At 35.6% G+C, this 15,246-nt stretch overlaps 1 protein-coding gene across 4 annotated transcripts in view; it reads left to right on the top strand.

Annotated features, from left to right (window-relative positions):
• Akt3 (AKT serine/threonine kinase 3) overlaps window positions 1–15,246 on the top strand; it is a 248,082-nt gene that overhangs the window by 148,626 nt on the left and 84,210 nt on the right. For all 4 annotated transcript variants that reach the window (XM_041635417.1, XM_041635418.1, XM_041635416.1 and 1 more), the window contains 3 exons: window positions 4–148; window positions 4,489–4,620; window positions 14,537–14,602. In XM_041635417.1, the coding sequence (XP_041491351.1) occupies window positions 4–148; window positions 4,489–4,620; window positions 14,537–14,602 (343 nt within the window). The remainder of the gene's footprint in view (window positions 1–3; window positions 149–4,488; window positions 4,621–14,536; window positions 14,603–15,246) is intronic.

The raw sequence follows: 15,246 nt of genomic DNA, 5'->3' as shown, positions 1-15,246 counted from the left end.
TAGAGAAGAATGGACAGAAGCTATCCAAGCTGTAGCAGACCGACTGCAGAGACAAGAAGAGGAGAGAATGAATTGTAGTCCAACTTCACAGATTGATAATATAGGAGAAGAAGAGATGGATGCATCTACAACCCATCATAAAAGAAAGGTAGAAAATGATGATGACTTATTTTAACTTCTAAATACAGTCTTTATTTATCTAGAAAAACTATGATGAAAACTGCTTCTGAAAGAGGTGTTAGTTTTCTTATTGTATGTATAACTTTGTGAACCTAAAATACCTGTTCCTTAAAACCCAATAATGTGCCAGCACTGCAGTGTGAGTGCTTGCGGAGCTTGCGAAGGAGTGGTGATTGATGTACTTTATAGATGACATCTCAGAAACCAGGGAATTAAATGTCTGCCCCTTGAATTCAACTTCATCAAAGCTACCTCAAAAAGTGAGTCTTAGAAATAACACATTTTCTTTTCATTACTACTCATGAGCCAATAAAGGAGGAAAACCACAACTTTTCTTTCCTCAGTGTTCCATATTAGTATATAATTTTATAGGAATTGTAAATAATATTTTTTATTACTATGAAAATTTAAAAATGACTATTTTTTAAAATATGGTATTCAAAACTAGTCTAATGTGATTATTTGAAAATTCAAACATATATGGAAGAATGGACTGAAGCTATCTAATCTGTAGTTGATGGCCTTTATAGTAGACTGATGAAATGTCATTTGCATGTATATCTTAAATATACACTTGCTGTTTATTTTATAAATCATATTCAGGTGTGAAAAATGCTCAAAGTGAAAACATTTTTCACTTGTTTAATTAATTAGTTAATTAATTTTTCAGTATTGGCATTTTGAACTATGGGTTATGCAAATGTTTCTCTACTACTGAACTCTGCCATTTGTTGTTAGTATGGTGTGCAGAATTGCCTTTCATGTTAGATTTCCTTGGTTCAAATCTTTTCGCTTCCACATGCTTTGAACTTAAGAGAAATGATAAAGTCACAACTTAGAGAATTAATTCACTATGTAAAGTTTTTTCTTTAACATTCTGTACTTGATGCCTGTGAACTTTTTCAGTCTTTTTATTTTTAATTTTCTTCCATTTTGTTTTATATGCAAAATATGGATATTTTGCTTTCAAGTGTATCTGTGCACCAAGTGTGTGCAGTGCTCAGGGAGTTGAGAAGAGGGGAATTATAACTTCTAGAACTGTAGTTAGACACAGTTCTAACTACAGGTTTTTTACTAGAAGTACAGCCTGTGTGCTGAACTGGTCTGTCACCTCTAATATGCCCCCTTTCTGTCCTTTATATAGACAGACCCTCTCTATGTGGTTGTTGATTTGAAATAGTGCTTATTTTAAGTTGATTTCTCAGTCAGGAATATGAACATAACTTATCTTTACCCATTTATTCCAATGAGAAATTTCCTTTTGCACAGATGTTTATAACTTGAAGTTTGACTGCATTAATAATTTTGAATCAGGTTCCAATTAATCTCATCCTTTGAATTTTAGACAACTGCATTAAAAAGCAAGTTATACCTGCCCTACCCTGTTTAATTTTCTGGAATTCTAAATATATGCTTAACAGATCAGTAAGATACTGAAAGACCTGAAAATGTCATAAAGCTATTTATAAATTATTGTTCTATTTTTGTCTTCAAGAATTGGGGATAACAATAATATTTAGTAATTGTGTATATTAGTATCTTTTTTAGTGCTTTTAGATGAAAAATAAAGAAGGTACTACATGCCATGTTGAGCAATATAATCAATTTTTGGCCTGGTTATGAGTCTTTTTACCTATTTATTGCCACGAAATTGCCAGAAACAATAGCTGTGTTCTTTCTTATGGTTTTGTTGCTGGGTGGGCTGTTCTGCTGTTCCAATAAATTATTTTTGGCTGCTCATGTACTGGCCTTGAAAAACCCAAAGGAAACTTTCTGTTATGTCCCAGGGTTTGGTGTTGACTTTTGGCCTTTGTTATTTTCATGGTTTCTGCAGCTTCTCTGTGCATGTGGTATCTTATCTTCCAGGGTCTTAGTACATAGTCTTTCCTCCAACAAGCTAACCTCAGCTTCCACATCGAAGGAAAGCTAACAAGGGCCTTTGAGGTTCAGCCTCAGTGCCCTCAGGATTCAGAGAGGATGCTAGAGCAAGCAAGGGCTAGAGATCTGAGGACAAAAATGAGTCTCTCATTCCATGCTTCTTCGTGCCAGTTTCTTTTTTTATTGTCTTGCTTCTATCCTAATACTCCCATCGTACTTCTAACTTCTCCTTGCTTTCTCTCCTTCTTATCTCAAAACACTCTTTTTCCCAGGAGTCTTGAAGTGATGAAAAAAATGCAATAGTTGTCTTTCTTTGATCAATAGCACATTCCTAGAGCAAGTGATAACACAAGGATCCAAGGTTATAGGATTAAGACTATGACCAGAGGGTGGGCTGTACAGTGCCCTTTTAGATATGCTTTGAGACATAGGTCTTTTGTCAGTCAACAGGTAAGCCAAGAATTGACATGCTTTTCTTAGTAACCTTAGATGGACATTTGTGGCCCTGACCTTGTGCATAGCTGTAAGGTTCCAAACTTATGATCTATTTCCAAAAGCCCTTAGTCTAGTTTGAACTTGCTCTGAGGTAAAAGAGAGCTAATTGTGTGCAGTTCGCCTGAACAAAAGAACAAGGCAGGCTTTTAAGTGTCCATAGTCCTTGTGGGACAAATAGATCTAGTTATGACGCATGTTCTTCTATATATCAAAATTATACAGCCAAATGAAAAGTCATCTTCCTGGCCACCCATAGATATATACACCCAGTAGATGAGATATTTTCATGAGATAGACAGAAAAGCAGTGGGAAAACACCTGAAGTTATTCTTAGGGAAGAAATGAAGTTCTTAGGTAAGCAATCAAGTGACTCATACAATAAATTACAGACAGGAACAACTGTTTTCCACAACTAGTAAATCCATGGCCTTTCCAGGTGGGGCTCCCTATCATTAAATCTCTCACTGCTAGTGCCTCCTGTTGAACACTAGTTATCACCTGCTTCATTTCTCATGGCCCCTGACAGAAAGCTGTCTCTTGAGAGTTTCTGTGAGAAAAAAGAATGAAGTGCCATAGGGTGGCTTTGGAACTGATCAAAGACAGTTTAAGAAGCCATGAATTTGAAAGAGAGCAGGAAGATGTACAGAGGGGCTGGAAAGAGGAAGGGGAATGGGAAAATTGTGTACTTACATACTATTAAAAATGCCAATCAGACAGAAGGAGAGTCAGGGAGGGAGAAAGGAAGAAGAAGGGGTTGGAGGTGGCAAAGAGACAGTGTTGCTTGATGGGAACAAGATAGTCATATGTGGGGTCTATTGCTTTGCTTCTTATCCTCTGAGTTTTTAAAACTGTTAGTGAAATTAATATGTCAAGCTATCTATTATTTTTAAATGACTGAATTTGATACTATTTTCCTTTTATGTGCAGCTTCATTTGATTTATAATTGAATCAATAAGTATATGTTATTTTCCTGCTCTCTTTTTGACATTTATATTTTCCTTTGAACTATTCATATTAAGACATTGTAATTTGACATTTGGATAAAATTATCAAAGTTATAGGCAAGTTATATTAAAATTGAATGTAGCCATTCACTTATGAAATATTTAAAACGATTTTTAATGTCAGAGTGCTTTCTGGCTTCAAGGAGTGAATTGAAAAATATTTCTCCCATTTTAGTTCTCAGGAAGAGTTTGTGTAGGATTGGTACCATTTTTTTCTTTAAATGTTGTGGACTTTTCCTTAGTATAAAAAATGTTAAGAGAAATTCAGTTCTTATATAGGGTTCTTTAGCTTTTCCGTTCCTTTGTCAGTGAGCTTTTGTAGTTTGCAGTGTGAGTCATTTGCTCATTTCATTTTGGTGTTATTTTGCTGGTATAAAGCTGTTTATTATCTTAATTAAGGTCACTTTCATCTCTGTAGGTTTTGTAGTGATGTCACCTTTATCATTTCATAAAGATAATTTTATCTTTGTGTTTATCTTCCTGATCAATCTGACTGGAGATTACAGTTTTTATTGCTCTTTTCTCCTGCTTCTTCAAAAATGTTTTTTACTTCTATTTTAAAATGTTTATTTGTATATTCTTGGATATCACTTTTTTCTGAGGTAGCACTTAATTTAAAACATGAGAACTTGAAAATAATTTTTAAAAACCTTACTTTACTTTTAAAAACATTCTGTCAGTTAACTAATACTTTGACTGATGGAGAAATTCTAGGTTCAAAATAACTTCTACAAACGATGAGAACTATGTTAATTATTTTCAGTATCCAAGGTTGTTCAAGAGACAACCAGTAGTAAGGTTTTTTTTTGTTTGAAATTGCTCTAGAAATTAGTAGGATCAATATTGAGTTTACATTGCAAGTATTGCAAGCAGAATAACAGTAAATTATGCCAACTATTTCATCATAGTTTTCTAATTTATATTTTTCAGACGATGAATGATTTTGACTATTTGAAGCTACTAGGTAAAGGCACTTTTGGGAAGGTTATTTTAGTTCGAGAGAAGGCAAGTGGAAAATACTATGCTATGAAGATTCTGAAGAAAGAAGTCATTATTGCAAAGGTAACTGCGTCGAAAAGCCAGTGATTAATTTTTTTTTAGTATGCACATGTATCTGTGCACATTCTTGTAAATGGTATAGAGATTTCATGAAGCAATGAAATATTGAGTATAAACTATTACTTGCAGTAATACCTATGAGCAGACAAAATTATTAATTTAAATTTTTTAGCAGTGTATAATATTATATAAATTATGGTGAACCTGTCTTACTCCATTGAGCAAATATTTTTAATTTGGAGGAATCTTTTAGGTATATATTTGTGATCCATATCACTAATTATGTTAGTGTTTTCACCATTTTTCCAGAATATATATGTACCATATCAATTCAATATTCATTCATCGGGTGAAGGACATATAGGTAGTTTTTATTTCCTAGCTATTATGTATAGAGCAGCAATGAATATGGCTGAGCAGGATCTGTGGAGTGGGCTGTTGAGTCCTTTGGGCATATGCCAACAAGTGGTACATATGGGCCATATGGTAGGTTTATTTTTAGCTTTTTGAGGACTAATGATTTGTGGAGTAGCTAGATGAGCTTGCAGTCCACCATCAGTTCTGTGGGTTCCACTCTCCTCATAACTCTGGAGCATTTGCTGTCAGTTCCTTTGGGGATATTTGTCAGCTGATTGGTAAGATAAAATTTTAGAGTTTTTTCATTTGCGTTTCCCTTATTGCTAAAGACTAAGAACATTTTTGAGTGATTCTTTATTTTAGCTGTTTCCTACCCTTATTTTAAGAATTCTCTGTTTAGTTCTCAGATGAAAAAGAATGGGCCATTTATTTTTATACTGTTTTTGAGTTCTTTATATATTCTGGATATTAATCCTCTGTCAATTGTAGAGCTAGCAAAGACTTTCTCCAGTTTTGTGGGCCTCCTCTTCACCTGGTAGATTGTTTCTTTAGCCATGCAGAAGCTATTTAGTTTTCTGTCATCCCACTTATCATTTGCTGGCCTTTATTCTTGGGCAAAAAGAGTCCTGTTCTGAAGTCCATTTTTATACTTGTACGCTGTGAAGTATTGCCTGTTCTTTTTTCTAACAGTTTCAGTGTTTCAGGTTTCACATTTAAGCCTTTGAGCCATTTGGAGATAGTTTCTATACAAGGTGATAGATAGGGATCTAATTATATTCTTCTGCATATGGATATAAAGTTTTCTAAGCACCATTTATGAAGATGCATTCTTTCCTAGAGCATATTTGTTATAGTTTTCAAATATTAAGTGGCTGAAGTTTCATGTGTTCATTCATGTTTGAATTTTCAATCTTGTTCCAATGCTCTATATGTTTGTTTTTATGTCAGGATCATATTTTTATTACTGTGGTTCTGTATTATAGCTTAAGAGGTGTGAAATGATAATCCAGTATTGTTCTTTTCGCTCAGAGTTGTTTTGCCTATCAGAGTTTTTTTTGTGGTTTCATATGATTTTAGGGTGTTTTTTTTTTTCTGTTTCTCTGAAGAGGAGATAGAGATTTTGGTTGGAATTGAAATTAATCTCTAAGTACCTTCTTGTGGAGTAGTAATTTTCACACCATTAATTTTAACAATTCATAAGTATGGAATGTCTTTCCATTTCTGAGTGTCTTTATCTCTTTCTTGAGAGATTTCGGGTCTTCATTGCAAAGGTCCTTCACCTTTTTGATTAGGTTTATTCCTAGATCATCTATTTTCTTTTGACTTTTGTGAATGAGAGTGTATACACAACCTCTTTTCCTGTATATTTGTTGGTGGTGGTGTATAGAAAAGGTATTGATGTGTTCAGGTTGATTCTTTATCCTTTCATCATTGATCTACCTTAGTAGGCAGATTGTACGTGGCATGGGAGGAGACTGTGGTTCAGGCAGGGTGAGTTCCACCTAAAGCCTATTAGTGGGATGCTGTACAAGAGGGATGGACAGAGTAGTCCTGAGCAGTGGTTGTGGGCCTAGGCTACACCTCTAGGGGATTGGAGAAGGTGTGTTGAGGGAAGGCTGGGAACTCAGATGGGGACTCTAAAGAAGGATCTGTAGGATCTGGCTGATTTGAGACAATAGAAATAACCATTTGTTGAAATTTGAGAGAAACACTTTAGAACCTTTTAATTTCTTTCTGCCCGGTTCTATAGTAGTTTTCATTATGGATTCCATTGTAATTATAGTAATTATTTTTGCTTAGAAACATTCTGATAATGTACAAAAACTTTTTCAATAGACTTATCTTTATCCTCTCTGTTATTGCTGTCTTTACATTGCATCTTTTTATGTTGTGTGAATGTATTTATTTTTTGATAATTAGAAAAACACTGTGACATTGCAATTCAAGATTACAACTACTATAGTGTATCATTTTACACACTTGACCTATAGTAGAGGTCCTTATTTCTCATGTAGTCTCAAGTTATAATATTCTTTTATTCCCAACAGAAGGATTCAGCTTTATCATTTCTTATAATGCAGGGTTAGGGGTGCTCACTCAGTTTATGGCATATCTTAGAGACACCATAATTTGGGCTTTGTTCATTTTTTTAGCAAACTTATTATCAGCTGTGACCTTAGTTTTCCTCTGAGTACTCAACTTTGGTTTTGCGTTCTTTTCATTAATTTATTCTTTAGGTTGTTTTTATGCCCTTTGACATATTTTCATTTTTAAACTATTATATAGTCTCTATTCATTTTAGCAGTTAGGATTAGATAATAAAACATTACACAAGGTATTCATTTATTTTAATCAGAATAGCTAACTAAATAAATCCTAGTCTTATTCTTAGAGTGTTTTTATTATTGTAGTAATAAAAATAGAAATGCCCTTTGGTTATTAAGTAGTCGTTTTTGGAAAGATTTGAGTTCCAGGTATGGTGATTGATACCCCTTGTTGGATATTCTTGGAGGCCAGAACTTTTTTCATCCTCTTACACTCTTAAAGTGAAATATGTAAATATACATTTCCTGATCTATGTAGGAAAATTTATGTTTAGTTTTTTTATCCATAAAGTCAATCATGCTCTATTATTTTACCTTTTTACACATAAATGTGAAAAAACTCCTGAGCATCACCAAACAGATGAAAAACATCTGAAGATATAGAATAAACAGTAAACCACAATAGAGTTCATGCTAATGGAAACAGAACACGCAGAAGATGAGTTGTCAACCATGAATTAGTGTTTTATAGAGAGGTATTGAGTATGAAACAAAACTAGGCTTGATAAACAGAGCATAAGAATGAACAAATATGAATCTAATTATAATTATTATAGTAAAAATAAAATAATGAAAGAGAAATAGATTTAGGAGTTTGTCTGAGAATGAGAAACCAAAAATAAAGATATGGACAATATTGGGACAATAATTTTAACATGGAGTCTCATTCAAAGGAGATAGAATATCTGAGATTTTAAAGTTAAAATAATAAAGTACAAGATATAAAATTTGCCAGAATTGAAAAAGATTTTGGGTGGAAGGATCTACTGCATGCTGGCGAGTAAAGGAAGCAGCTCCCTTATCCCTAGGTCTTCATGTTCAGAGTGTTCTGAATGTCAAAGCAGTATACTTTCCAGCTGAAGAAGTGCTGAGGGCGGCAGTGGCAGGATATGGTGGCAGTCTGAGAGTATGGCACTCCATCCAGGGTGTGTTTGATTTTTTTTCTTTTTTTTTTTTATTGAGAAAAGGAAAAAAAAAAGTTTCCGCCTCCTCCCAGCCTCCCATTTCCCTCCCCCTCCTCCCACCCTTCTCCCCTTCCCCCCACTCCTCTCCCCCTCCCTCTCCAGTCCAAAGAGCAGTCCGGGTTCCCTGCCCTGTGGAAAGTCCAAGGTCCTCCCCCCCTCCATCCATGTCTAGGAAGGTGAACATCCAAACTGGCTAGGCTCCCACAAAGCCAGAACATGAAGTAGGATCAAAACCCCGTGCCATCGTCCTTGGCTTCTCATCAGCCCTCATTGTTCGCCATGTTCAGAGAGTCCGGTTTTATCCCATGCTTTTTCAGTCATAGTCCAGCTGGCCTTGGTGAGCTCCCAATAGATCAGCCCCACTGTCTCAGTGGGTGGGTGCACCCCTCGTGGTCCCGATTTCCTTGCTCATCTTCTCCCTCCTTCCACTCCTCATTGGGACCTTGGGAGCTCAGTCCAGTGCTCCAGTGTGGGTCTCTGTCTCTATCTCCATCCATCGCCAGATGAAGGTTCTATGGTGATAAGCAAGATATTCGTCAGTATTGCTATAGGATAGGGTCATTTCAGGTTCCCTATCCTCAGCTGCCCAAGGAACTAACTGGGGACATCGCCTTGGGCTCCTGGGAGCCACTCTAGGTTCAAGTCTCTTGCCAACCCTAAGGTGGCTCCCTTAACTAAGAATTGTGCTTCCGTGCTCCCCTATCCAGTCTTCCTTTATCCCAATCATCCTGTTTCCCCAAGTTCCCCCCATCCTCCCCTTCTCCCTTTTCTCTCCCCATCTCCCCTTACCCCCATCCCACCCCACCCCCAAGATCCCAATTTTCTCCCCGGCAATTTTGTCTACTTCCCATAGCCAAGAGGATAACTATTTGTTTTTCCTTGGGTTCCCCTTCTTATTTAGCTTCTTTAGGTTCACCAATTGTAGACTCCGTGACCCTTATTTATGGCTAGAAACCAATTATGAGTGAGTACATCCCATGTTCATCTTTTTGGGTCTGGGTTACCTCACTCAGTATAGTGTTTTCTATTTCTATCCATTTGCATGCAAAATTCGCGAAGTCATTGTTTTTTACCGCAGCGTAGTACTCTAATGTGTATATATTCCACACTTTCTTCATCCATTCTTCCATTGAAGGGCATCTAGGTTGTTTCCAGGTTCTGGCTATTACAAATAATACTGCTATGAACATAGTTGAACAAATGCTTTTGTCATATGATCGGGCATCTCTTGGGTATATTCCCAGGAGTGGTATTGCTGGGTCCAGGGGTAGGTTGATCGCGAATTTCCTAAGAAACACCGAAACACTGATTTCCAAAGTGGTTGCACAAGATTGCATTCCCACCAGCAATGGATGAGTGTACCCCTTCCTTCACAGCCTCTCCAGCAAAGGCTATCATTGGTGTTTTTGATTTTAGCCATTCTGACAGGTATAAGATGATATCTCAAAGTTGTTTTGATTTGCATTTCCCTGATTGCTAAGAAGTTCAAATGGCTAAAAGACACTTAAGGTCATGCTCAACCTCCTTAGCAATCAGGGTGTGTTTGAAACAGAAGCATCTATTTTAAATACCACACATATTACTTGAGAATGGTAATGCTTGTTCATGGATAACCTTTGTCCCCTTTGAAATAGATATCAGCATCTTCAGCAGACAAAATAATGAATAATGATAAAGCGAATAGAGAGGAATGAAATTTTAGAAAGTCGAATCTAGTCCAGTGCTCAAACTTTAAGATGATTTAGAGCTTGATACGTATGACATGTCTCATAAAAAGCCATCAGAAAAGTAGACAAGGTTGCTAATGAGACAGTGAGCCAAGTAAACAGTGATCCTTGGAAGTTACTGTGGTTTAATTAAAAGAGTATCCCTTCTGCTATTATGTCTAATACTCACTTCATCTTTTCATTTACTTCTCTGGAGGGAAGAAGGAAGTAAATGTTTTCAGATACAGTGTATTCTGATGTCAGAGTCAATCACAGGAGAACTATTGCCAGAATAAAGAAAATAATGTGATTAGAAGAAGGATCTGGTTAAGGAGGTATTCAGATATTTGAAGATAGGAGGAAGTGGAAGTAGAACTGAGCATTACAATTGGAGATAGAGATGGATTAATACTCCATCTGTACTTGAGAAATTATGTTCTGTAAACTTCAGTTTACTAATACACTGATAAACTTATACCCAGGTTTCACCTTTGTTAATGGTATAAACATGTTTTCCTGTTTGTTTTTAATTATTATTCTGTTTTCTTTCCTTCTGCTTTTTCTCACTCACTTAAACAACACAACTGTCATAAAACAGCAAGTGTGCAAATGAAGAAAGACTCTTAGGCCATTTATCTTGGAGGCTTAGTGATAAAATTGGAGAGATTGGATCTCATGCCCTCAGGAAATAGTCTCCTCCAAAATGTCTTACTCTGAAAAAAATTAGTCTCGAAAACTCATTGTTTAGTTTTTCAGGATGGACGATTATATGGAAATTTATATTTTGAAGGAAATCTGTATTTTTATGAGAACATTCTTCTTCTAAATTTTAGTACTTTTTAAGCTCTTCATTTATAATTATCACCAACAAATGAAGTTTAAATAGTCATTGCATTGTTTTAGCCACTAAGTTTGCCAGTGTTATTTTTAACTTCCTGTTTTGACATGTTGCTTTTAGCTGTAATTAAAAATTATTGGCATCTGTGTTTACCTCTTAGCTTGTATGTACCGTATCTTCATAGAAAAGCTAATTAGTATGTGTAATACAGTACCACTAAATTTGCATTAATGGGAAATTTTCTAACCATAAATATAAATTAATGATAAAAATTCATTTAGTATATTAATTGGTCTATCCTATTATCTTTATATTGTGTTCTTGTAACAAATAATTTTCTTAACTTTTGTCTCTTCATATCTTTGCTTCACCCTGCATATGTGGTTAAGTAGATTGAAGAATTCAGAGGAGGAAAGTTTTTTCCCGTGAAATTTACTAACTGACCTAGGAAAATACTGTATATCATGTGGCTGTCTTACCAGAATAAAATGAAATACCCTATAAAAATGTTTTCTAAAGCAACACATTATTTTTTCTGCTATTAAGTTGGTTTGTTATTCACTATTTGTAGTCTTTCTCTACTTTATTGACTCAGATTACTTAGCATACTACTCCACAGTAGGTAAATGTTACCTTTTCTGTAAATACCTTTCTCACTGCATCCATTTCTTTTGATGTACCTTTTCAGTGTAGGCATGTAACTATTAGAACATTTTTTTTGATTTTATATCTAAAAATATCTCAAACTACCTCATTAGTCTAAATTATCTTATTTCTAAATCAGAGTACTTTAATGGTCTCCTTTCTGTTTTACTCTACTCACCAATGTAACATCAGTAAACCTTAAAGAGTATAAATCACATTGTGCTAGCCACCATTCCCTTCAGTACCCATTGGATTAAATTACTGAGCTTATGTTCCATTTGTTTTTCCTTTCTATCTTACTTATAATATAAATCCTCTCTTGTTTTTCCATTCTATCTTACTTATAATATAAATCCTCTCTTGTTAATACATATTGTTTTTAAATTGAATAGTTACTTATCTTCACTAGCCTGTGAAAGGCCCCTTTCTCCAGTGTGTAAATCATACCTAGATGATTCTGCATAGTTGTTGATGTAATGGTTAAATAAAGCAGCTTTTGTATTTATGACATTCAGCTCAAACATTAAGTACTTGCTGTATGCTAGTCATTATGCTAGATAATAATGGTTATACAAATCTGTAAGTTCTTGTGTCATTTCCTCTTCTGATTTATTTTTAATAAAATGTTGCTATAATTGATTTAGGCAAATAGTGTAGTATGGCAGTGACTTTCAAATTGTTTGAACACTTAAACCTGGCTCCTATAAAATAAGAAAGACTGAAGTGATATGCTCACCAAGGCCAGCTGGACTATGGCTGAAAAAGCATGGGATAAAACCGGACTCTCTGAATATGGCGGACAATGAGGGCTTCTGAGAAGCCAAGGACAATGGCACTGGGTTTTGATTCTAATTCATGTTCTGGCTTTGTGGGAGCCTAGCCAGTTTGGATGTTCTCCTTCCTAGACCAGGATGGAGGGGGGAGGACTTTGGACTTTCCACAGGGCAGGGAACCCTGACTGCTCTTCAGACTGGAGAGGGAGGGGGAGAGGAGTGGTGGGAGGGGGAGAGGAGTGGGGGGAGGGGAGAGGAGTGGGGGGAGGGGGAGAAGAGTGGGAGGCTGGGAGGAGGCGGAAAATTTTTTTCTCAATAATAAAAAATAAATAAATAAAAGAAATAAAAAAAAAAGAAAAACTGAAGTGGTTTATTTATCCTTGGCTTAACTTGCTTTAAATACTACATTGTTAATTCACTTTACTTTTTGTTCATACACAGTTGGTATTCCCTTGTTTATAATATTAGCTTTTTTTCTATATCTGTTTCTCATTTTTCTTATAGGCATAAACTAAGGTAAAATGCTTTTGTAAGATAATTATAATTCAGTGTCTTGATGTTCTACTCTTCATTCCTTTCTTTATGATCTAACTTTTATTTGTCAACAGTGTTGTTGATCCAGCAAGGTATTTGCTTAAGAATTTCCTAGAAGCAAATTGGAGACATCAGTTCCCTCCCTCCCTCCCTCCTTTCCTCCCTCCTTTCCTCCCTCCCTCCCTTCCTTCCCCTACCTTCCCTCCCTCCTTTCCCCCACCCTCCCTTCCTTAAGATGACCTACCTTTGAAATCTGAAACATGTTTTCAACTCCCCATATGTTAAATAATCCCTTCTAGTTTTCTTTTTACAAATCACGGTGGGAATTTGATTTTTACAAATAAAGAACATAATTGGAGAAATACTTTAATTTTTGTTTGTTTGTTTGTTTTATGTACCTTTTAAATTTTTATTTATTTATATGTTTTACATCCCAACTGCAGTTCCCCCTTCCCAAGTCCACTCCTCCTCTGTTTCTGTTCAGAAAGGGGCAGGCCTCCCATCTGTATGACAAAGCATGTCAAGTTGCCATGAAACTAAGCACCACCCTTTATATTAAGGCTGTACAAGGCAACCCAGTATGAGGAATAGATTCCCAAGAGCCAGCCAAAGCATTAGGGACAGCACCTGCTCCCATTGTTAGGAGTCCCATAATAGGACCAAGCTACACAACTGTAGTATATAGAGAGAGCCTAGATCTGTCCCATGCAGGTTCCCTGGCTGTTGTTTCAGACTCTGAGTTCCTAGGAACTACGTTATTTGTTTCTGTGAGTTTTCTTGTGACATCCTTGACCACTCTGGGTTCTATAATCCTTCTTTCCTCTCTTTATCAGACTTCCCCAAGCTTAACCTAATGTTTGGCTTTGGGTCTCTGCATCTGTTTTTATCCGTTACTGGATGAAGGTTCTCTGATGACAGTTGGGGTAGTCACCAACCAATCTGATCACAGTTCAGGATGCACATTTATATTGCTAGAAGTCTTACTTGGGGTCATCCTTTTGGATTTGTGTGAGTTTCCCTCACATCAAGTTTCTTCCTAATGCCAAAATGTTTCCCCTTTCAAACATCTCTTTCAGTACTGACCCATTCTACTCCCCCAACCCGATCCCTCAAGTTCCCATCCCCACTCACCGCCAGTCCACCCAGGAGATCTCTTCTAGGGAAAGTACATTCTTTTTATGAAATATGCTTGCATTTTAAAACTTACTTGAAGCAAAATGTTTAAGACCTATAAAATGAATATTAAAAAGTATCAAGCATAAAAGATGTGATTTTGCACTGTTACTTTTTTGCAGTGTGTAATTTAGAATTAAATTGTGTATCCCGTAGTTCCTTTTTAAATAACTGACTGTTAATAAGAGAGTTTATTTTACTATCCTCACTGAATTGTGTTTTAATGTCTCCCTGAATAAAGTGTATAACTGTGGAAATACTAGCTTAGTTATGCTATAGTATAAGCTGGTAAGCCATTTCTTTTACGGGAAAAACCAACATACTTAATTTTTTCACCTTGAATAATTTTATAGCATTATTCATATCATTTAATTAAATATGAGTGAGTTCATATGAATTTTTATCTTCTACCCCTCAGAATTAAACTAATAATTTGAACTTTGGGTGTCGTGGTGGAGGGGAGGCTAGGCCTTAGAGGAAACATACCAGTATATATTAATACCGCTTTTTTATGTCTCAGCAGTATCTTCTGGTTTCTGAAAATGCTGACAGTGTTGTGTGTTTAGTACTTGTGACATGTATTTATAGTTGTCTTTCTTTTTAGGATGAAGTGGCACACACTCTTACTGAAAGCAGAGTACTAAAGAACACCAGACATCCATTCTTAACAGTAAGTGCTTAGAGAATGTTGTTAGGACATTGTAAATTTAGGGAGATTTTATTATTGAATGAAACTATGACAGTGTTTTAAGTAATATTTACTTAGTTGTACCACATTCTTTATGACAGAATGTAAGTTCAATTTGTTTGAAACTGTTGAATGATGTGAACTAAGTGTATAATTTGTATAGAATGCATTTATATTTCTTCCCATTGTCTTTGTACAATTTTTTAAAAAACTTTCTTTCTTCTCATAAATCTCTCTGATTTAAATATATATCCACAGACCAAGCAGGTCTCCTCTGGCGTTTTAAGTTCACTGATAAAATGGTAGACTTTTAAAAGCTTATTTTGTTTTTTAACAGTTGTGCAATCCAGGCATATAGCTCATGACTGTAATATTAGTACTGAGGAGTCTGTGACAGGAGGCTCTCCCCATGTTCGAGGCTAGCCTGGGCTTCCTAGTGAAATCTAGGGTACCTGGGTTACAGGGTCAGACCTATCTCAAGAAAAAAATCAAATGAAGATTTTACTTTTTATTTTTTTGTTTGCTGGCTTCATATAAACATTAAATTTACCACATAGTATGGTCTTCAGTTTTCAAAGGTCAAAATTTTAAATGAACAGATTTAACAGAAATAAGATCCCTTTCAT

The sequence above is a fragment of the Microtus oregoni genome, unplaced genomic scaffold, assembly GCF_018167655.1.
Source record: "Microtus oregoni isolate MIOR12 unplaced genomic scaffold, Mior012 000047F_ref0000412, whole genome shotgun sequence".
Lineage (NCBI taxonomy): Eukaryota > Metazoa > Chordata > Mammalia > Rodentia > Cricetidae > Microtus > Microtus oregoni.
This window is presented reverse-complemented; position numbering and strand designations above follow the sequence as displayed.